This window comes from Vigna umbellata, chromosome 8 (assembly GCF_029865625.1).
Source record: "Vigna umbellata cultivar VRB3 chromosome 8, Vumbellata_1.0, whole genome shotgun sequence".
Lineage (NCBI taxonomy): Eukaryota > Viridiplantae > Streptophyta > Magnoliopsida > Fabales > Fabaceae > Vigna > Vigna umbellata.
Window position 1 is genome coordinate 36,063,108 of NC_142172.1, and position 24,105 is coordinate 36,087,212.

Below are 24,105 nucleotides of genomic sequence, written 5' to 3' on the forward strand. Positions count from 1 at the left end.
TTAAAAGTGTAAATCTTTAATTTAATAACTAATTATATTTAATTTTATATAAATTTTAGTTTAAATTTACTCTTTTCAATTTTTGTTTTGAATTAATTTGTTTTGATATTTAGTTTTGAATGACTTGTCTCAACCTTTAATAAGAGTTCACTCATTTTGACTATACTTCATGCTAACTCGAGTCAATTATGACAACTTGGCTTAATTATAGGTCAAGCTAACTCGAATCGACCTTTAGTTTTAGTTGGTCCATATTGACTTTTATCCCAGACTAACTCGTTCCAACTTTCGGGTTGGTCGGTTTTGACCTTTGGCCCAAGGCGACAAATCTTAAATTTTTGTCCAAGCTAACTCATCTCAACATTCTTCTCGAATTGACCTATCTTGACTTTCAGCCTAAACCAAGCTATCTTGACCTTCAACCTAGGCTGACTCATCTTAACATTTGACTCGAGTATATCTCTGTTTTGACCTCCAAGTCGGGTTTTCTCATCTCAATATTCGACTCAAATTTGTCTATCTCAATCTTCAACCCAAACCTTCTTGTCTTAACATTTAGCTTTGACTAACTCATCTCAACCTTTAATGTAGTGATCTCGTCTCAACCTTTAATTTGGCTGACACATCTTGAATTTGTCTCAGTTCAACTTAGTTATAACTTTGGCTTATACTGACTCGAATTAACCTTTAACTTATATCAACTTGACTTAAACTTCGATCTGGACATATTCAAATTGACTTTCAAGACAAGACAGTTCGATTCGACCTTTAACTGAAATTGAAGATGTTATATTTAAAAATTAATTAAAGTTTTCTAGTACAACTAAATCGAATTAGTTAAAAATGTGCTCATTCAATAGGATTAGGATTAACCACCTTACATGAGCATATTGCCATATCTAACTCTCTTACCAACAAAAAAATAAATTGTAAGAGCAATGAAAATTGTTTTAAGGTCTCAAATTGAATTCATTAGTGAGAAAAAAAGGAAAGTAACAAATTTTCTTTATGATATGAAATTGAGGACTTATACAGAGAAAAATAAATAAATGACATATACAACACAACAAAACTCACACACAAAAAAAAAATCTCAAAAGCTCTTACTATCTTATTAATATAAGATAATACATAATTTCCAAGAATATATTGATATTTTATAGCTATATGTTTATTATTAATTTTCTATTTAGAGTTATGTATAATAAGACACAAATATCTCTATATATTCCAATTAATAAAAAGCTATACTTAAACGTGAATTTATCTGCTTACTATAAAAACATAAATTTATTTAGTGAATAATTTCTATTCTTGTAAATATATTTTTCAAATTTCTCAAAGTACCTGAAACCAATAACCAACTATAAATTAAAAATAAGTTAAATATATTTTTAGTTTTTAAACTTTAACATAAAATTAAAATTTATTTTCATTTAGAAATTTGATACATTTTTATTTTTAAATTTTAAAAATAATAAATATATTCTTTTTAATTCAATTATACTAAAATTTTTTTATGTGTCAAACATATTTTTATCTTAACATTTGAATAATTTATACCCTTTAATATGTTCATATTTTAATTTCAGTTAAAAAATACATTTGATTAGAAAAAAAATATAAATAAATTTAAAATTTAAAATTTAAAATATATCAAAATTTTAAAAATAAATAAATTTGAATTTCGTAAAAGATAAAAGTTTAGAAACGTTTGATATTACACTTATAAGAGAGAATGAAGGCCCACGAAAATAAAAAGAAAACCGAGATACCTTTCCTGTATTTATTACACCAGTCCCCTTAACAGGACCCGTGCTTCAATTCAACACAATACTAACAGAAAAAGAAAATTTAGTACTTTGCATAATAGAAATAGAAAACAGTAGCACTGCATACCATCACTTTTTGGATAAGACATACATAACAAAAAAAAAAACAGAGAGAGAAAGGTGACAGGACCAAAGCAATAATGGTGTGGAGCCATATCATTGCCTGCCAATCTGCCCTGGCCAGTTCATCATGCTCCCTTCTATAAATTAATTCATCATTTCAATCCCACCCTACACCACATTTCTGATCTGGAATCGAGAGAATGAAATTAAACTAGACATAAAATTAATATGTAATTATATTTAAATGTGATATTAATTTAATATTTTTTATCAAACTTTAGACAGACTATTCAATTTTTTTTACTTGTATATATTCTTGAAATGATTCTTGTCTAATAAAGTAAACCGACACCACATGCATTTTATTAAAGGTCGATTGATTTAAGAAAAAAAATTCCGAGTGTTATAAAAAAGACATACTAAACGTGTCGTTTGTTTAATTTAATTTTAATACAAATTAGAAAATGTAAACATGCCCAAATAATAAAAAAGTCGTAGGTAAGAATTAGATCCAATTTTACTAAGAATTAAATATACGGAGAAAATACACAATAATTTTAAACTGTTACTCGATCAAATCAGTAAGCTTATTGAGTAGTTTTCATACCTTAAGTTCAGAAAGCAATTGGCAAATGTTCCAGTCCTGGAACTGAAGCAACAAAACTAAACCCCTGCGTGGATTAAAAAGGAACAAAGTAGATTCACCAACTTCCACTAGAAATTCATAGAATATAAGTTGATTTTTCAATAGCCATTAATATATTAATCTGCCCCTGTGAAGCATCATGGCAATTAGGAAATGCTGAAATTCCCCTGCAGTGGAGTTTCTTAGGCAGGAACCCCTAATCAGCTTTCACAGGTGCAGGTTATTCACTTGATAAATGATAAGTCAGCAGTTTAAGAAAAAAATATATCGAAACAGACAAATAACATGGTAGAACTAAAGGGTATCAGTCAACATCAGTCCCGCAGGGTCTCATATATCCTAACTAGTCACCTAAAAACACGACTCTCTTGCGTAGCTGCTCAGTTTGCACGCTCTCTGAGGACTTCAAGATCCATCTCTGTTGGGTCTGTTGCCTGAATCTCGTAATGGATGCCCTGTAGTTCCCTTCTGAACCTGTCCTTGGATGTTGCATAAAGCATCTTAGAGCGAATGCGGGATACTGAAGGAGACCTGTAAAATAATCCCTTCGTAAACCGTAAAGCAGAAGAATAAAAGCAACAAAAGATGTACCAAAATGTTTGAGAGAAACTTCCTCTGATTTAGTCCAACAGCAATAAATAGAATGTAAATTTTATCTGCAAGTGTCAGATAAGCTAGTTGAAAGAAACTGTGAGTCATACTTTGACACCGGCCAGACAATTCTTTCAAGGCCGTCTATCTTGCAATCATAGTCAATCAATAAAATAATCGAAACACCTAAAAATATTTATCAACACAAAATTAAAGATATAAAAAACTATCACATTCGTTTAGTGAGGATGACAGAACATAAATTAACTACTGGAAACATTGGGAAAAACAACTAAGCGAAAAAAAGAAGTCACAGAGCTGACAAAGCAACATACAGTATGTTACTAATGGATAAGTCTAGCAGTTGAGAAAAAATAAATTCTGTCCCCAGTTCAAAGAGGTATTAATTAAAGTTCAATTTTGCTTGAAAATATGTAGACAGTTCCATTACAGGTTACCCCCTACTCCATTTGAAAATATGATGATATATACCCCAATAATAAGTTTTCGTCGACTAGCACATGCCAAATATCACGTGGATCCCAAATAAAAAAGATTACAAGTTCTTCCACAGTAAAAAATAACCATAAAAAAAAACCTCTCGCGTCAATTGACGACCAGACAATTTCCGTTTATACTAAGTTTATATCACAAACAAGGAGAAACTTTATAGCTTTACCAATGTCTAAAATCCATCCCGTGACTTCAAGAAAAGAAAAATATTCCAAATTGTGTAATTCCAGTAAGTAGTCTGGGTAAAACAGTTCAGTCATTCAAACTTACTCAATATTATTTGTATACTTTTCTAGCAACATTTACGATTGGAAAAGATCTAGGTAAGTCAGTAATGATCTAAGGATAAACAATCAAAGAAAAGTATACACTAGCTTATGAGACAGCTATAAGCTACGTAATAAATTGCTCGGTATATTTTATAAAATGAAATATACAGAAACCTTTTCAAGTTTCTACACTAGAGAATGCAATAAGATATCGGACTTTGACATATATGCATAAAAATTGAGATCTAAGAACTTGTCAAACTACTTGTTCAGTCTCTGCCACTCGTATGTTTAGAGTGGGCCATAACAAGAAGAATGAAAATAGGCATTCAAAATAACAGAATATTGGTTACATTGAGAGGGTGCTGGATGTTTCCAAGTATAGTGTTACGAAGAATTGAATATGTCATAGGTGTTCCACCTTTGGGGTTGGAAATAGGAGATAGGAGCATTTTCCTCTCACATCTCTCAATAAAGAGAAGGTTAAGGAGTGAAGAGAAGGTTAAGTTTTGTATGATCCGGGGTTAGGCTCATGATTACTCGAAGACCCTTTTATTATTGGAGGGGAGTCATAGACAATCATTGTATTGCGTGTCTCGTCCGGTGTGATCTTTACTTTTGTTAGACAATTAAAGATGTACGTAAGGAGTTTAGTTTGTTAGAAGAGAGAGAGTATAAATAATAAACAGAATGGGGGAGAGGGGTATCAGATATTATTTTGGGATTTAGACTGGACCTCTTGGCCAGAGGAGGAAGGGAGGCTTCCTTGGGAGAGAGATTGATACTTGTATTTTCTTTTCTACACATTACAGAGGAAATAGAAATACACATTACAGAGGAAATAGAAATACATATACATACATGTTTCTTTTATACTGAGTGTGTGTGAGCATAGAGCTGTTGTTTGGTTCCTTGAATAAAGGAACCTAACAACTTTACACTTGGCTTGGATTTTCCGTAGTTATGCCTCATCGTGGTCAAGTTCTTATCTTTGGCATGGAAATATGTTGGAGGAAAGAAAGTATGCTTGGCATATTTTCTACTATGCTGTTAATATGGTTGTTGTAACAATAAGACTTTTTCCCAAATTTTGCCCTAGGATATGATGATGGGGTTGATGGATCTCATAATGCTCAATGTCATTTCCCAGAAGAACAAAAGGGGTTTCTTTTTTGTTTTCTGATTGGTACACGGAACCTTTTACTTGTATCAGACAATGTGGTTGGTTTCGGACCTGCCTTTGATTGATATGATCTGGTTCTTTTAGAGGGTTACGCAACCCTTGTACTCATTTCAATAAAACTTCATTGGCGCATCAAGGAAAAAAATACAATCATAGTAAACGATTGGAATCATATGTAGATATACTAGAGACTTACATCACTATAGAGAATTTAAATTGTATAATCTGCTTTCATTTTACCCATAGATACCTCTTTAGATGGGCAAAGTGGCCATGATACCCTAAGACGTCTTAGGCTTTAAGTATTTATCTGTATTTCAAGATTTGAGGCAAGCTACCCAGATGCAACAGTAAAATGCTATACCCACATGCATGAAACAGTGTAAACAGAAACCAACGTGGGAATATTAGAATGAGTTAATATGATATGCAATTTCTAAAGTAGTATATGAAATCAAGAGACTAACCATGCCACGAAAAAGATTTTGCTCTTCTGGCAGTTCTCAGATGTCACAAAATCAAAGTCATAAACAGCATATCGGCAATCACTTTCAGGCAAGGATGCAGTGAAATCATCGTAGCTCTCAGCAGGGCCTCCGGTTTTCTCTACCACAACCTCTTGCTTTATCTCGTCAATTTTAAAAACCACATAGCGATGAACTTTCTTCCTCTGTAATTCCAGGAACGTGTTAACGCTATGCTCAGCAACACCCATTCCAGAAGAGGCATTTCCCTACAATGAAGCAACATATCGATTAATTCTAAATTATAGCCCCTTTCAAATTCAATGTTCCAACCATGTTACCAAAATCGATAATGATAAGGACAATGATGATGTTCTTACAGTAAAATGAATCTTAGCAGTCAGGAAAAAAAGGACAACAACCCAACAGGAGAACCAATCATATACTCCTAACAAATGTAATTCCCTCGAGCTCAGTCACAAGATCCATATGCAGTATGAGTGCAAAAATTAAATAATATTTCAAAAGTAACAAAATGCACTTACTTATTTTGCATCCAATCCCTGAATCAATTAAAAATTCTGATGCAAGCAACCCTAAAGTTAATTGCATCTCAAAGCAACTTCATGCATGGGAAAGGAACAAAATATTCAATAAACTTTCAATTGTTAGCATATGATCTAGCCTGATTTCTTGACCCCTTCCTTTGGTAAGATAGTATGTATCATCACAGTGAACCAATTGAAATTTAAGCCAATGGATAGATAAAAAACCTTCTCATTTCAATTTCTGAGTCATCCTCGTAGCGAACCCAACATAGCACTAAAAATCTAACACATACCAGGCCCAACTCAAATGCATCAAGGAGAAGTTTCGAAATACTAGAATATAGACCCAAACCAAAAGACAACATAAAGATCAATGTCGATTTGATGTCAAGTGAGTGTAACAAACTAAAAAGCATGAGATTAAACAAAGATGTAGCATTAAATTTGTAGCATCAGTAAAATTGGACCTAGACAACGCAAAAATAAATAAAAGTTCAACAAATCAAGTGATAACAACACAGGCAAAATAAGGAAAATAAACAAGAAAGTAAAAGTGTTAATTAAAAGATAGAGAGAGAGAGAGAGAGGCGAAAAGATGAAAGGAAGAGCTTACCCCTCCCCCTCCTACTCTGAAAGCCATGGGTACAGTGAGATAAAAGATGTGTTTTGCGCAGCGAGAGAAAGGTAAGAGAAATTGTGTGGAGAGGAGAGAAAAATAGTGAAGAAAATTATCGAACGCAAAAAAAGGTATTTATTCTCTTCACTCAAGAAAGGTAAAGTAAAACCAAAGCAAAGGGAAAACCTCCACAAAAGAGAAACGCAAATACTTTTACAAAGTTGCAAAAGCCCCCTTCAGTTTACAATTTCCAAAGCTCTTTTTTGCAATTTAGTCTAAAGTTTGAATTACGAAATAATGCCATATAAAGATTTAAATATAGTTTTATTTCTTTAATCTAATACAATTATTTTTTTTACTTTTTAAATAAAAAATATGCAAATTAGTCTTTAAAAAATATGACGATATTTTTGGAATCATTCTAATATTCTAATATAATCCTTTATCTTAATAAATAACATTTTTCTAGTATGCTGTTAATTTATTATTGGTAAAATATTGGCCTAACTCTTTTCATTTAGGTGATCCTGTGTGATGAAATTACCTACCCACTCTATTGACTAATTAGTCTATCATATTTTTAATTGTACATTTGCAATTTAATCTATCAAATTAGTAACTACTTTAATCTTTTAAAGCGTTTTTTTATTTAATTATTTCTTCTATTCAACTACCACGCTAAACTAAATGAAAACGTTTATTGTTTTCTCCTAGTCGACGCAAGTACACTTGAACGGATCTCATAAAAATTCGTCTTTTTTTTGCTTGACTAAAATTTATTCTTTATATTTGTAATTTTATTTTTTGGATTTTATTTTATACAATTTTAAGTCCTTAACTTTTAATTATTCGTAGTTTTCTTTTTAAATATCCATAATTTCTTATTATTTGGACCTTACACGTAAAAATGGAAACTAAAAGAATTCCTCATCCTCCGATTCTTTTTTTCTAAAGGATTGGAAAGATAACAACAAATTTTAAAGTTCTTCAATGTATTTTTAAAAAATTGAACAAATTTAAGGAAAATTAAAAATTATAAGATTAAAATTGCTCAAAAAAATCAGGTTTCAAAATTATAGATAACTAAAAACTAAGACACTAAAATTGTGGAAACAATTAAAAATTAAAATTATAGATTTTGTAAAATATATGGATAAAAAAAACATTGATAGATCGTCTCGAGTTAATATTTAAATTCAAAAGGGACAAAATTACAATTAAGTCTGTTTTTTTATAATTTTCAATTGAATTAATAAACTAAAAAAATCTTATGTTATACTATATTATAAAAGAAAAGAAGTTTAAAAAAAAAAGCCTTTGTCGCCTAAAACTAAGCTTATGTTTTTGTAAATACTTTAAATTAAATAAATTATTGAACATAAAAAGTAACAACAATATAATGTCTATAATTAATAATTGAAAATATATCACATTTACAAAAGAGACTTCCAATTGTCACACACAACTATTTTTGTTATAATTTGATTACTTAATACATTCAATAAATATTATAGTTGTTAAAATGGGTCACAACTCGCGGGCCAATCTGGCCTTTTACAGGTTTAAGTCGGGTTGGGTTTGAAAAAATTGTATTATTTTTATGTAGGTCAGATTTTAATCTGGCTCATTTAAACTCGGCTTATGCAGGCTGAACTCGTGGTGTCCCAGATTAGCCTACCAACCCACCTACCTAATTTATTTTATTAAAATTTAATTTTAATTTTATAAAAACATATTTATTTTTTTTTCTTGAAAAAATTATTTAAGTTCCTTACTTTCAAAATTAATTAAACACTCATGTTGGAAGTGAAATTTGTTTAGATTTGAATTATAGAAAGTTTGTAATTTTTTTTATTTAAAAAAATCGTAATTAAGTGAGTCAGTGAGCCAACCAATTTACCTACCAACCCGTGGTGGATCGAACCGGGTTCGAATTTTTCTAGCTCGCTAATAAATGAGCTGGATTGGGTTGACTGATCAACCCGTGGTAGACCGGATCGAATAGGGTCGGATGACCCATTGATAGACCGGATCGAACGGTAAATTTATCTTGAAAAAAGTTATTGAATTTTAGAGTATATTATAAATTAATTAAGAAATGGTTATAAAAAACGTCTCTAGCATTAAATGTAACAAGCCATATTTAATAAGCTACTTTAACAACATTTTTATAACTTAAGATATTAATATAAGATTTTTTCACAGTTTAATATTAGCAAATTATTATAAGAAAAGCTCTAGTATTAAATGTAACAACATATTTAATAATAGTTACTTGAACAACATTTGTACAAATTAAAATGTTAATATAACTCTGTTTTACAACTTACAAAATATGCTAACTTTCCCTTTAAAAATTAATTTGTATACATATATACTTTATAATTTGTCTATAATATATATTATACTACAGTAGATCATAGAGTCCTTATAAGACTATATATAATGTTTCTAACAATATGAAGTTTCACTCTAACATCTTTTTTCTCTAGAATTGAAACAACTCTATTTTATATATAGATACCAAACTTATAAATCTTTAGTAAATCAATGAGGGTAAGTGTTTTAAAATATTTCTTATATGTTTACTCATTTAATAATTTAAATTGTAAATTATAATTTTTATAAATAGAATATATCGTTTGAATTATTACATAATATTTTTTATATATTATTATTTAACGTGTATATCTATTGCATAGGTTTTATCTAATTTTTTTTCTCTCATTTCTCATTGATACGTTTGGTCTTGTTTTTCTATTTTTCTGAACTTACTCTTCATTTTAGTTCCATTTTCTTATAATTTATTGGCTTTGTTTTTAGTGAGATTTTCACTAATTTGCAAACAAGAGATTTTTTCACCTTAGATATTTTTCTACTCAAACAACATTTGTCCAGTTACTTATAATTTGTCTTTGTTGTTTTGTTTGATATGATTTAAAGTCTAGTTATTCATGATTACTTTATATATAATGGATTCGATTTGAAGTCTAGTTGATATCTTAACAATTTTTTTATAAATAATTCTTTTACAACAGTCATATGTTATTATATTCTATCAGTTCATTTGAATTTATTTTTAAAAAAATATTTGAAACGATCATAAGAAACCACGTGTATGTTGTCAAAATATTGTCAAAATAAAGTTTTTTAGAAAATATTTTTCTTTGTAATATGCATAGGTTTTGTAATTTTGCATAAAGTGAGATGATCCAGGATGCTAATATTGGAATGACCAAATTACCTTAATGAAAATCACATATTTATGTCCATGATAGTCAAGGAATAAGGTGGTTTAAATTATAAGGCGGTTTATATTGGATTTGTAGTTATATAATAGATTTTTTGAATGTGGAATTGATTTTGGACTTTAGTATGACAAAGGAAACCAATTATAGAACCGATTTCCAAGAGAAGGTAAAAAAAAAATCTAATTTGACTCATCTTTAAAAAAAATTATAGCTTAGGTTGCTAGAAAAACTAGATGTAGATTTGTTATAATTAAATCATTATAAAATTGTGTGTCTTGTGTTTTTTATCTAATATCTTTCTTTGTGATTGATTAGGACTTTAACAATGCATTTCACACTAATTAATCTTATTAAATAATTCATAAAATTTCATTTAAACAGTTTTTGAACACACACACAGGCACAGACACACACACAGACACACGCGCACACACCCACACCCACACCCACCCACACACACGCACACGCACACACAGACACGCACATGCACACGCACACACCCACACACACACACACGTACACAAACACACACAGACACACACACGCACACACGCACATGTTATTTTTTACATACTTTAAAAAGTATAATATTTGTAGTCCTTTTTTATACAAAATTTAATTTTTGTTTTTGTCTCAATCATTTTTGTTTTTAAACTTTATTAATGAATTAATGCAGTAACAGTGATAAAATAGAAATTTGTTGATGTGATAAAAAGTGCTATCATGTATATTCATGTGCTGATATGGACACATAAATATAACTACATACACACATGATAATTCTATTTGTGCTATCTATAAATTTTGTTTGATGAGAATGACTACATTTATTAATTTTTAAGTTTTGGATATAATCAAAATATAATTTTACATTTATGTACTAAAAAATACTTAGCTCCAAAACTTTCTATCATATTCTTTTTCTTTATATTTCTAAGTACATTTTTTTTATTAGTATTCATCTGCTAATATTTCTTGATTTAAGTACATTTTTCTTTATATTTCTGGATTAATTAATATTTAAAAGACCAATTTTTTTAACTTCAAGAAGAAACTATAAATAAATCTAATTCCTTAAATGAACCGGTTTCGATCACACCTTGCAACACAAGTTTGAACCAACTTTATAAAGTCAAGAATCAAAAGCATTTACTCTAATTCCTGTCATAACTTTAGTAAACCATTATATTCATAATCACGATTAAAGTTTCCACAGTAGCTAACAAATAAAAACTACAATTTTTTTTTTCATATTTAAAATTGGCCAAAAAAGAATATCCCACATAAACCCTTCAGGTCAATAATAATTGATTTTTTTATTATTATCAATATTCTCAAAACTCAACCAACCTAGTAGTGGTAAGTTTCGCAGACAATACCGACCCTAAGAAACAGCCAAGGAAAAAGTATAGTAATAATATTCTTAGTTCTATATCTATTGAGAAATTAGTGCCAGTGATAATCGTAATTGGGAATGGGGAATGTATCATGAAGGTCATAATCAACGATCAAATTGGAATATTAACGTGTAATTTCGATGAAAATATCAATAGTTATCAATGTATACATATCACTGTTTTTCAATATTATCATAATAATCGTTCATTGTCATAATTATCCCATGATGGGTATTTATGTCAGTATCACGACAAAAGACACCACTACCATAATGCTTATAATAAAGATGATAGATGGTTAATGATAAAAAAGGATGCTCATGATGATGAAGTATAATGATATAGGTGGTGATGAAAATAGATAAATATATTATATATTCTTGCTTTGGCCATTAACATTCTCATTACAACCATTAACAAACCAGTCACCGTAACAACAAATAAAATTATAATGATGTTTACGTATAATTACTATCTCGATTGTCGTCTTCTTTATACTTTTATTTATTTATTTATTATTACTATTATTATACTAAGAATTTTATGTGATTAAATGAGTGCGTGAAATTAACTAACATACAGTAAGTGCATTTAATTATGTGTTTAATCTTAATTAATATAATGTGTGTGATGGTTGTGGTTGATCTTAGATATGAAGGGGTAAATACAATAATTCTAAGGATTAAATGTAAGATATAAGTTGGATCTTGGAATTTAGGGCTCATTTTAAAACGGATTTCAAACGCACAAGGCTTTGACTTCAGAATGATAACAGGTGCGGATAGAAAAACAAATATAATAAAAAAATTATCATCTGCATTCTCATCCATACGTTTCTCTCTGAGTTTCCTCCCCTTCTTCCTTGTTCAACTTATCATGTTCTTATTTTCTTCGAAATCATAAAGCTTAGTTCTTTTCCCCTTCTTGGTGGACAAAAAATTAAAATTGTGGAATTTAATTTATAATTATATAAATTTATATTACTTTAAGTATATTAAAATAAATTTATTTCAAATTTAAATTAATATTTTTAAATTTTAAGTCCAATCTATTTAATTGGATTTTGATTAAAATTTGGTAGTTTGTTGAATGGTGGGATTTTGAGTAGTTTAATGCTGTTATACTTATTTGGATGGAAATCGAAAATTTTGTTTAGGTGTTTTTTGAACTACATTTAGAGGCCTTATTTAATGGTCGTATGTTAGAAGTTTAAGGAAATAATATTTCAGCATGTATATAATAATATTTGGAATTGATTTGAAAAAGGTTTAAATTGTGTAATAAAGTTAACCTTTAAATTAAAATGAATTAAATCATGAGATAAATTTTTGGGTGAAAACGTAGAGTTTAGCATATTAGTTTCATAGTTCATTAAATATGGTGGTGATATGCACATGAGAGTCCAATTTTATGAATTTCTCTAAAAAAAGATTTAGTTTTGTTTAATAGTAGCGTACTTCTAAGGATGTTACTTAATTTTAAAATAATTTTATAAATTTACTATGGTTGTTAATCATTTTGTCTTTGTGTAGGCTAAATAAAAGGATGAGGTGAGATGATTTGATGTGAAACTAAGGTGATTAATGTTATATAGTTATTATATAAGGTTAATATTATAATTATTGGAGTACAATATTATCTTGTTATCTACTTATAATACTTTAATATGACTAGAGATTAATTTAGATATTATTATTTTTAGTTAAAATTGTGATAGTTAAGGTTAGAAATGAATTTAGATTTTAATTCAAAAATTAATTATAAATTAGTATTTATGGTGATTTTTTTTCTCTAAAATTGTTTATTATTTAATTATTTTATTGTAGGACTTGAATCATATAAATAAATATGCTAGCCAAGCGAAAATGATTGAAAGTTATTATTTGCTCAAGTAATTACACAAAGTCTATAATGTTTTAATAGCTACCAACATGATAATTTGAATTACTAATTGGAATAAAAATTTAAAAGCAAATATGATATTCTTATACTCTATTATAGATTACCCAATGTTAATTTCATATCTAAATATTCAACACAATCTTTTAAAATTTTTTTACTTTCAATCTTTGGTAGCATTTTTTTTACTTTATGTATTTGCATAAGTTATATATTATGATCGATTAATTTACCAATTGTTTTTAAAAGTTATATTTAGTGTGATTTTAGTGTTATATTTATTAAGGTTTGTGAACTATTTATACCATACTATTTTCATATTAAATACCTAATTATATGAAGTCCTGTATTATTTTTCTTCTAAATAATAATAATAATAATAAATAGTATTATTACAGCTATTATCGTAGTTGTGGCTGCTATCACGATCAGAGTGTGGAGCTAGAGAAATATTTGGTAAGGTGACAACTATGTATTTGGGCAGCAATATGTTTTGGTCTAAAACTTAGAAAGCAAATCGAGCAACGTAAGCATAAATAAAGATGTTGAATAAGGTGTAAGAAACCAAATTGAATTTTTGGACACTATTAAAAAATCAGCACTATCCCCAAGCACGTCATGTCAAGATGCAGCTATTAGCTACATAGCCTTTTCAAAACATAATACCAATATTATTCCTTTTTAATAATTTTATTTTCCCATATGTTTTTCTCTCTTCCACTGTGCATGTTCATTTTTTCTTTTTCAGTCTTTAACATATTCTTTTTCCAGTATGATACTGATTTATAAAATAAATTATTTCTACTCTTTTAAATATCATGGATAGGACTTCCTCAGTTCTTTCGGTCGAGTAAAAGTTTTGAACAAAGTCAACTACGTTTTAAAATAATATTATTTTATCATCAATTAGTTAGAAATAACTTTAATAATGGTGCTAAAATATTATTATAAACTTTATTATTTTAATAATATGAAAAATTATGTTTAGATAAGATTATAATACATACTCGAAATCATCTTAATTATATATCCGAAATCATCTTTCCAAAATCATAAACTTTGAGTGTATAGTATTCTTCTAAATTATTTTGTGTATAATTAGATCTCTTGAGACAACATCGCATCACATTGATAATGATAATGTACTGACAATTGATAGTAATCAAAGAAGTTAAGAGTTAAAACATATTAGTTGAATATTAAGTTAACAAAGGTGATTATTTATGTGACTGATTATTTATGTGATTGATGTACCTACTCAAGCAAAAAGTTCAAAAGCCTAATATAAATAACATTGTTCACAAAATAATTAAGATACATGTTTATTATTACAATATTTATTATCATTTGACACACATCTTTTACCTTGAGCGTCAAAGTTTCTTTTTGCAGGCACACCAACTTTCAGTCTAAGAAGGAGCATTTTATATTGGAAGATGACAATATCATTTTGAAGGTTCTTTTGAGTTTTCTTGTAACGTATTAAATATATCCTATTAAAAATTATTTTGGAATATAAAGAGTTTTATGTAATATATCCTATAAAAGGATACACTTCTAACCATCAATCTTGCCGGTTATGAGCACTCCAATATTTTGATCTTATTAGGTTGACATGTAACCATTGATCCCATGAATTATCACCCACATTTTTATCTTTCTTGAGTGAGACATCAATATATTTCTTTAAGTGAATATTATAACAATCCTTCCATGATTTCTCATTAGGAGAGAAAAGTTTTTCTGAGTTCTTTACAATGTGTATTAATCTTGTAAAAACAATAACAATTTACAAGTATTTAGTTGTAATATTTTAATTCTATCTATGCAATTTTTTTAATTATGTTATTATCATTATTATTAGATAACCTAAATATTTTATTATTTGAAATTTCTAATATAGTATATAAGAAAAGTAATATTAAATAACTATTTAATAGATAAAAATATATAAAAAATTTATAAAAAGAAGAATAGATAAATCTAAGTAATAGGTGAGGTTTATCCTTCTCAAGGCTTATCTATGTGTAATGAAGAGTTCAAAAACAAAGATGGGTTAGAACCAAGTTATACCAAATCAAAAGAGTGCCAAGAGAGGTATAATATGAAATAGCGATAGATTCGAATGATAATGTAATTATTTCATATTATATATATATATATATATATATATATATATATATATATATATATATATATATATATACTTGGTAGGATGTCTCTGATATTATTTTATCTAATTATTTTATATTATTCCTAATTAAGTATCTTAGTGGAAGGCTTCTAACCTTGTTTAATTATTTTTTGTAATTTATAACTATTATTACTTGCATGGAGTGTGCTAAATTAACCTTTTTTTATTTAATTATTCTACATGTTACTATGAGCTCATAGCTGACCGAACAGTAAAGGTGTAGAAGAGTCGGTCACCGATGATACCTTTCAGGTCAATGAACCGATCCGTAAAAAGAGCCGTTAAAGTAATTAATAGTAATAATTGTCGGAGAGTTAATGAAATCAGACCTAACGGTAAGATCATTATAATTTATAAATATTTGTCTGGCAAAGGAGAGATGTAACTTAACTTGAACTGAAACTTAGAGCTCTGATAACTAAATCTTAATTACAAGATTATTACACAAAGTCACTGACTTGAGCGTCAGAGTGTCTTTTGCACCATCTCCCACTGTTTGGACAAGGAGAAGAGAGAAGATAGCACAACTGGACATCAGAACAGATAATTTTGAATGTTTTGGATTAGAGTTTTAAATCCTGCCGAAACATATTGATTTAATTTAGAATATAATTTTTTGGTTGAAAAATAAATTAGAGTATATCTATATATTTATAAAACTAATAAAGATTAATTCTAAATTTTATAATAATATTGTTACATAAGCTTAACGTATTAACAACCCACCGTAGATTCACAATCCTGTTTCAAAGATACTTTCAATCAGCACCATATATTATACGCACTCTTCTGTCGAAAGCAAAATTTTCCAATCCGCAATTAATAATTGTCAATTAAGAAATGCATCATATTATTTTATAAATACATCAAATCAATCTCAAAGAAGACTATGAAATGAATAAAAGAATAAGGTGTGTGAGCAGATTAATTTAGCCGTAATATTCCCAAGTTTCAAACCTTAAGTTCACGTGCGAGTCGCTTCCTTTTCATATATTGCCAACTACACAACAAGTGGATGAAAAGAAAATTCTAATTGCAATATTCACTTTAATAACCACAGTTATTAATATTTGTTTAGTCAGTGTCTAACACGTTTGACTAGAATTGGTAATGATTTCATCACGGTGATCGATGGACAACGTGATATTAGGGATTCTAAGAATCAACTGTGAGTTTAAGTAGGGCATACAGAAAAAAAATAGTTTTTTTCTAATATTTGGAATGGTGTGAATTTTTTTTATATGACTTTAACTTATATTGTATTATTGTTTTTTTTTATTTTATAAAATTTTTAAAATATTTCTACAAGAAAATCTTATATTAATAAAACTTTATTGATGAAAAAATATGTAGCTGTAAAATAGGATTTACCAAAAAAAAATTGATAAAATAAAATTTATTAATATTGATAGTTTTAGGATTTTAATAACTGACATATTTTTGTTCCTAATGAATCTATCCATTAGTGTAGGAAAGGATTTTCTTACAGGTTATTTTAGAAATTCTGTTTCAGTTGTATAATCAAACTATATTCAAGCGAAATAAAGAAAAATGATTTTTTAATTCAGTTATAAACTAAGACAAAAATATTCTATTATGTTTTAAATTTTCCAAATAACCATGAAATCATAAATAAATAATATAGAATAAAGAAAAGAGATTGTGCTTTGATTTTTATAGTAACTAAAGTCTGAACTATTTCTAATACAAAAAAATTGTTTGATTTTAAGGATATTAGGCTTCAGTTTCAATAATAACCGAAGTTTAATATTTTTTCTGATTTAAAAAAATTGTTTAATTTGATAGGTATTAGGCTTTGGTTAATATCTTAAAATTAAATAATATTTTTAATCAAAAAAATAATAGATTTCAATTATAATCAGAATCAAGTCTAATATTCATTCATGTTTTACTTTTGATTATAATAAAAAACGTAATGTAAGTTTCTTTTAAATATATATTATTTTGTTTTAGTTTCTTCACACATATTAAACATGAACATAATACCACTAGTTATTGGTAAAATCCGTCGATAATCTAAAATTTTATTACCAATGAAGATTTTCTCCAATAAAATCTATTGGTAAAATGGACACCAAAGTTCCTGCTTCAACTTTGACCATGTTGTGATAAAATTTGTTTGTAAATTATAGTATTTTTTTTGTTTAAATTTGTCGATATGTTCATCATTAATTAAATTTTTTAAAATTCGTCGATAACTCTTTCAATAAATCCATCAATAAAGTGGATGTCAATTTTCTCACCAAATCTAACAAGGAGTGTGTTATAGATTAAATGGAGATAGGTAGAGAAGAAGAACAACTATGATGATGACAGTAATGCCAACGCTGATGGTGATGATGATGATGACGGAACTGGTAACGACAAGAACAAAGGAGAAGGATGAGAAAAAGGAGAAAAAAAATGAGGAAGAGGAAATAAAGTAGAAGGAGAATGGAGATGAGCCAAAGTACAAGACCTAGCGGTGACAATGAGGACGACAGGAGAAAGAGGAAAATAAGACCAAATCACGATATTTACCAATGATTTTAATCAACAAAAAAAGTTTGTCAATGATTAATGACATATATTAACCAATATGTAATTATTGACTAATTTGGACTATTAATTTTTTTGTCACCGGTAATTATCAACAATTTTTCTAATCTTCACGTAAAATTTATCAACTAGTAACATTTTTTATAATCAATAATTTTATTTAAGTAACAAATTTTGGTGTTTACATATTTTATCTATTGGTAATATTTTTTTATGATGCATCATCAATGTAGATAAGTCTTTGAACATTCAGTTATAATATTTTTTCTTGAATTTTGTTATTACATGCTTAATATCATATGAGTATATATGTAACCTTAACTAATTTTTCTCATAATAAATAGCGAATGTGCCAAAATGGAACACATTTTCGTCCATACACGAGGTATAATAAAAAGTCAGAGTCTACCGTTAATCATTATAATAGTATTATTCTTGTTTAGGCCGAAGATTGTATTGTTTGCGTTCACATGTCATGTTCACAAGTCTACGCTCTGAATCCACATTTTTGTATTTCTTTTACCATCACTGATCAAGTCAAAATATGTGCACTTCATTATTAGTTTTTGTATTCTATTTCTTGACCTTTAAGCAATGATACAAATTATATAATGGAGATATTGTATATGGTAATTTTTTTGGGTTGAATTACATAATATAATTCTTTTCTTTTTCGTTTTATTCTTACACTTGGTATAAAGAATTTTATCAAACTGGGTGAGTTGAAACTTTCAAATATAAATTAATATATAATCAGTGCATTGACTATGTATGTAATAGTTAAAGAATGTTTATAATGCATGTTATCATTATCACGTATAGTTTTTAATTCACTATTTATGCATGTATGTGCATGGTATGACTTACGCTACATTCAATATTTCTAATTAAACTTTGCTTTTACAAAACATCATCTAATGAACAATTCCTGTTATATAAATTATGTCTGCAACTTTTTTATTAGTATGTAATTTCAACTTTTTTATCATTATCACGTATACTTTTTTTTTATTTCATATTTCACAATATGTAATATGTAATTTTCAAAATAGATATATAAATAATTTGGCTATCATTTTATTGTTGTTTTTTTTTTGTTTTTTTGCAAGACATAGATAAGTTATATCTATGAAACATCCCAACAACATTCATTAATTAAATTTATATTTTTTTAGAACTTCTTTTGTTATTTTTTTTGTCACTTGTTGTATGAGTTTGGGGATTTTATTGGTGTCTATATTTATTTATTTTCCTTATTCTTTTAAATCTAAAAACTTAGTGTAAATAACCATTGCAAGAAAAAAAATATTCATCCAGATTGAATTAATTAGTGATATTTAAGTTTAATAAATTAGCTACCAAACAAATTAGGAACTAAGTTAATGTATAAATTCAAAGTACCTTTGGTTTTAAAAAATGCTTAATTTAATCTTATAAAATCAAACTTGTTTATACATTGTATACTGTAAATTTATTTTATTTTTAATTGACGTGAAATCTTCCATTCTTAAAAACTATTTAATAATTAGTTAAGAAACCTACTTAATAACAATATAAAAACTAATAATTCTCAATTTAAAAATAATATTAATTTTTAAATCCACACATAAGATGATTAAATATTTTTCATTTTTAATTAATATGTATCGAATAATATTTTTATAGTGAACGAAGGTAATAAAGGATTATAATTTATTTTAGATTTATTCAAATTATATTTCATATATACAATAATTGTATAACTTTATTATAATCTAGCCACAGTGAGCTTCCTTATTATAATTTTCCTTTTACTCATTTATACATCATATTACTAGCACTATTTTTTTTTCTTTTTATTTTGTAGAAATCAACGAACAACATATATAATACTTCCTCCTTACTGTTATAATAAAGTTACTTGTATACAAATACACTTAAAAATAAAAATAAAAAAGTTATTTATGTATTTTACTTTATTCCATAGTTACGAAAAAGTTTATTGAAAAGATGACCAAAATCATTCTTGGATCTGATAAAGTCACATGGTAGCACCGAATTCTTGTACTGATTGAAAGTGGAAAAGAAAGTATTGAAAGTGTAGAATGATCGGTGGTCTTACAAGACAACAATCTGCTTCGCAAGGATATGTAACACAATTGGGTTAGAAAAAGGTCCCACGCAAGAGATAGAGGTTCAAGTAAGTGTGTATATATAGTTCCTGAATAAAAATCTATGGTTGAATTGAAATCTTAGGAAAGGAACAAAATTGGCAAGTTATAGAGTTGCTTAGTTTGATAATTGGGTCTACGAGAGCTTAGTCATGGAGACATATCCCGTGTGATGTGTGATGCGAGAGTTCGACGAATAATAATGTGGTTGGGAAGGTGCGTGACCTGGGTTTATAAACCATTCACTACGACCCTTGTGTCCTATGTCCTGTTTTGACTTATCACCACACGCAATAATTGACTTTGATATCCAATTCGGAACAACCAAGCTTTTAAGGTGGTCGCATATCTCTGCTCTTAAGACTTGTTATCAACTTCGACATCTTCCTCTCCGTGTCTAAATTGTATGCTATTTTCAAACCATCTTCCTTATTCGGTTTGGGTATTGTTTAAGTCAATTTTCTGAGTTTTGGTTTTGTTGTGTTGTGTAGTTTAAAATCTAAATATTATTTAAAAATAATTTTTTGTTCGTTCAAATTATTTGAAAGGTATTTGTAAAAGATACTTCGATGTTAAAATTAGCTCAACGTTTGACGATTAGTTGTTAATGTAATAATAAATATATGTAACCTACCTTCTTACCTCAAACCTTTATTTATAGGTTTTGTAGTAGACTTTTAATATAATATAGACTTAATTAGGATTCAATCGTGAGAAATTATACTTTACTTTTATTTTAATGATTTAAGGTTAATCTACTCTAATGTTGTTCATTCTAATTAGTTCAATTTATGGCCAACTGGTTTATTTGGTGTTTGGACGAGCTAGTTGTCTTGTTCACTGAACTATTTGAGCTAATACATGTTCAATTGACCTATGTGATGACCGACCAGTTTTGGTTACCTGTGTTTCGAGTTATGGGATGTGGACTACGAGCTAGTGTATGATCAATTAGTCTGTTTGGTGTTTGGTCGTGCTTATTTGTATTTCTAACTAATACATGACCTACCGACCTGCCTTATGACGAGCTGAACTCACTAATTGATCACTTGAATTATAATAGATCATTCGCAATCTAACTAACAATCATACCAGACAATTATACACTATATCTTCTATAAATAAAATTGTATAGTCTAAGTCAATTGTTTGAGTTTTGTTGTGTTGTGTCCTTCAAAATCTAAATGTTAAGTCAATTGTTTGAGTTTTGTTGTGTTGTGTTCTTTAAAATCTAAATGTTATTCTAAAAGTGAATTTTCGTTCGTTTAAATTATTTGAAAAATGTTAAAATTAACTCAACGTTTGACAGTTAGCCGTTAATGTAATAGTAAATACATGTAACCTATCTCCTTACCTCAAACCTTTATTTATAGATTTCTTGGTAGACTTTTAATTAACACAAACTTAATTACGGTTCAACCGTGAGTAATTATACTTTAATTTTATGTTAATAAGATTTAAGGTTAATTTACTCTAAGACGATTAATTCTAATAAGTTCAATTCACGGCCAACAGGTCTATGTGCTTAGGCGAACTAGTTGTCATGGTCATTGAGCTAGTGATTAACTATCTTAGCTAATACATGTTCAACCAACCTATTTGGTGACCAACCAGTTTTGGTTACTTGTGTTTCGAGTTGTGAGATGTAAACTCCGACCTGTCTTATAACTAATTGGTCTGTTTGATGTCTAATCGTGCTTATTTGTGTTTCAGATTGATACATGACCTACCGACCTGTCTTATGACAAACCAAACTTACTAATTGAACACTTAATCTATAATAAATTATTCGGACTCTAACTCACTGTCATACCAAACAATAATAAATAAAATTGTTTCTCGAGCTTTGTTTATTTGTACGTAATAATATGTGTTTTTTAAAATCCACATTTTAATACAAATAAATAATTTATGCGTATTATTTTGAAGTAAATCATCAATTTATCAAACATAATTATTTTCATACCATCTGCAATGATCTAGAGTTAATAAATAAATAAATAATTAATTAAATCTTTCATGTGATCCGTTAATTTTCCCAGTGCTTTTTGAAATGAGAAAATGGAATATAAATATATTGTAGAACTTAAAAAAGAAAAGACTTAGATTTAGTATAAGGGTTCTTGACGTCACAGTGCTAAATTAAGACTTTGACCATCACTCACTCCGTATATAATACTCTACGATTTACGTCTAATAATTTACTTTGCATACCTTATATTATTCACACCTCGTGTTTCATCCATCAATCATATTCTAACTTCTCACATTGCAAATATTAAAATCAAGAGTTTCCAAAACTTTCTTTTTCAAACAGTCGTCCGATGTGTTGTGCCATAAACATTCATTTTAAAAAAAAAACAATTCTTCTTCTATTATTATTATTATTATTATTATTATTATTATTATTATTATTATTTTTACTTTATGGAAATTTCAGATAAGGTGAGAGTCGCCTGCTCTTGATGACTCACATCAAAAGTGCAGTCAATAGTTACAAAAACATATTTTTTAATTAATTTTAGATCTTATTACTAAGATAATGACAATAAATTTCATTATTTTTATGAGATCAGAGCGTTTTTGTGCGATAGGATGGATTCTATTAAGTAATTTCAATAAGAGAACAAAAACTTCATTCTTTTTTGCATTAATCCTTTCATATTTATCACGAAAAGCTAAATCTTGTCACCAAAATATCTAATAACACGAATTATCCTAACTATATCATCCTTCCCATGCTTTTTTCTCTTTACTAATAAGTCCTTGAAGACGTTTATCCATTTTTACAACCTTTTTTTTTTAAGTTGACTTATAAGTCAATATTGCTCATGAAGTCATACATTTTATCTTTGTTTCTTTAAACATTTAAAAAAAATGTTTCCAACCATCAAAACCTTCATTTATTAAGTGATTTGTTTTGTGACAAGTATCTAAAATCTGACAGCAAAAACAAATAACCTCGTATCTAAGTAGAAAAGTGATGAATTAAATGACAACGAGTAATACCTATCAAAATTAGCCTATGATCACACCTGTATCTTTTCTAACTATTTTACACTGTCTCGTGTTATAAATTTTCAAAGATTATTCCATGAATAGGTTGTTTCTTTAGTTAAATAAAAGTATTAGAAAGCAGTTTTAAAATCTAACTCATTCCCACAAAATCAGTGTGTAAAGTGAGATTTGTACCCCATTTATATATTATAATTTGATTTTATCTTTAGTCGATGTAAGACTTTTAAAAAAAAAAAATATACACATTTTTATGTATTTCTTAGCGTTGCCACTTAGCTCTCCCAAATAAAATTTAAAAGAATAAAAACTAACAAAATAAAAAATGCAATACCACATTAAATATATTTGTGGTAGAACGGATACTAATTATAATTTTGATACGTGTTGTTGAAAAATGAAAACGTTGACCATGAAATGAAATTATTAGAACAAAAATTGGATACTACATTAATACTATAATATATATATATATATATATATATATATATATATATATATATATATATAATTTTTTTTTATTCATTTCATATATTTTTTTAAATATATATATATTTTTTATGATCATTATCAAATAAATAAAAGCATATATTACGTATTCTACCATTATCCAATATTATTAAGTGTGAAAGGAAGGTCGTCTCTCCAACTCGCTCTTTGTACCTCACATCATACCCACTGTATACCTGTATATAAAGATGCAAGATGTTCTTCGTTTTCTTAATATTATTTTTTTCATAATAAACTTGTTTCAAGAAAAAGAAATCCTGTACAGATTGATAATTTAATTTCGAATTTGAAAATATATTTTAGGGATAAAAATATTTTTTGAGTTCACATTAAAGAACAATTTAATTTAGAATTTGAAAATATATTTTAAGGAGTTCTTAGGGAGAATCTGGAATAACTTTTCAA

The 24,105-nt window shown here is 27.7% G+C and overlaps 1 protein-coding gene across 1 annotated transcript; it reads right to left on the reverse strand.

Annotated features, from left to right (window-relative positions):
* Positions 1-2,595: 2,595 nt before the first annotated feature.
* On the reverse strand, positions 2,596-6,881 carry LOC124833566 (actin-depolymerizing factor-like). Its single transcript, XM_047308080.2, has 3 exons — positions 6,723-6,881; positions 5,565-5,830; positions 2,596-3,072 (listed from the first exon to the last, which is right to left on the reverse strand). The coding sequence occupies exons 1-3, from the start codon at positions 6,747-6,749 to the stop codon at positions 2,922-2,924; spliced, it is 444 nt and encodes a 147-aa protein (XP_047164036.1). The 5' UTR covers positions 6,750-6,881; the 3' UTR covers positions 2,596-2,921.
* Between the last annotated feature and the right edge of the window lie 17,224 nt (positions 6,882-24,105).

What these genes read in the sequence shown, in the direction of transcription:
- LOC124833566 (XM_047308080.2), bottom strand. Translation starts at nt 6,749, where the DNA reads ATGGCTTTCAGAGTAGGAGGGGGAGGG. An exon ending in TCAGAGTAGGAGGGGGAGGG is followed by an intron (nt 5,831 to 6,722) that starts GTAAGCTCTTCC and finishes GCTTCATTGTAG; the next exon opens with GGAAATGCCTCTTCTGGAAT. An exon ending in AAAATCTTTTTCGTGGCATG is followed by an intron (nt 3,073 to 5,564) that starts GTTAGTCTCTTG and finishes ATTATTTTACAG; the next exon opens with GTCTCCTTCAGTATCCCGCA.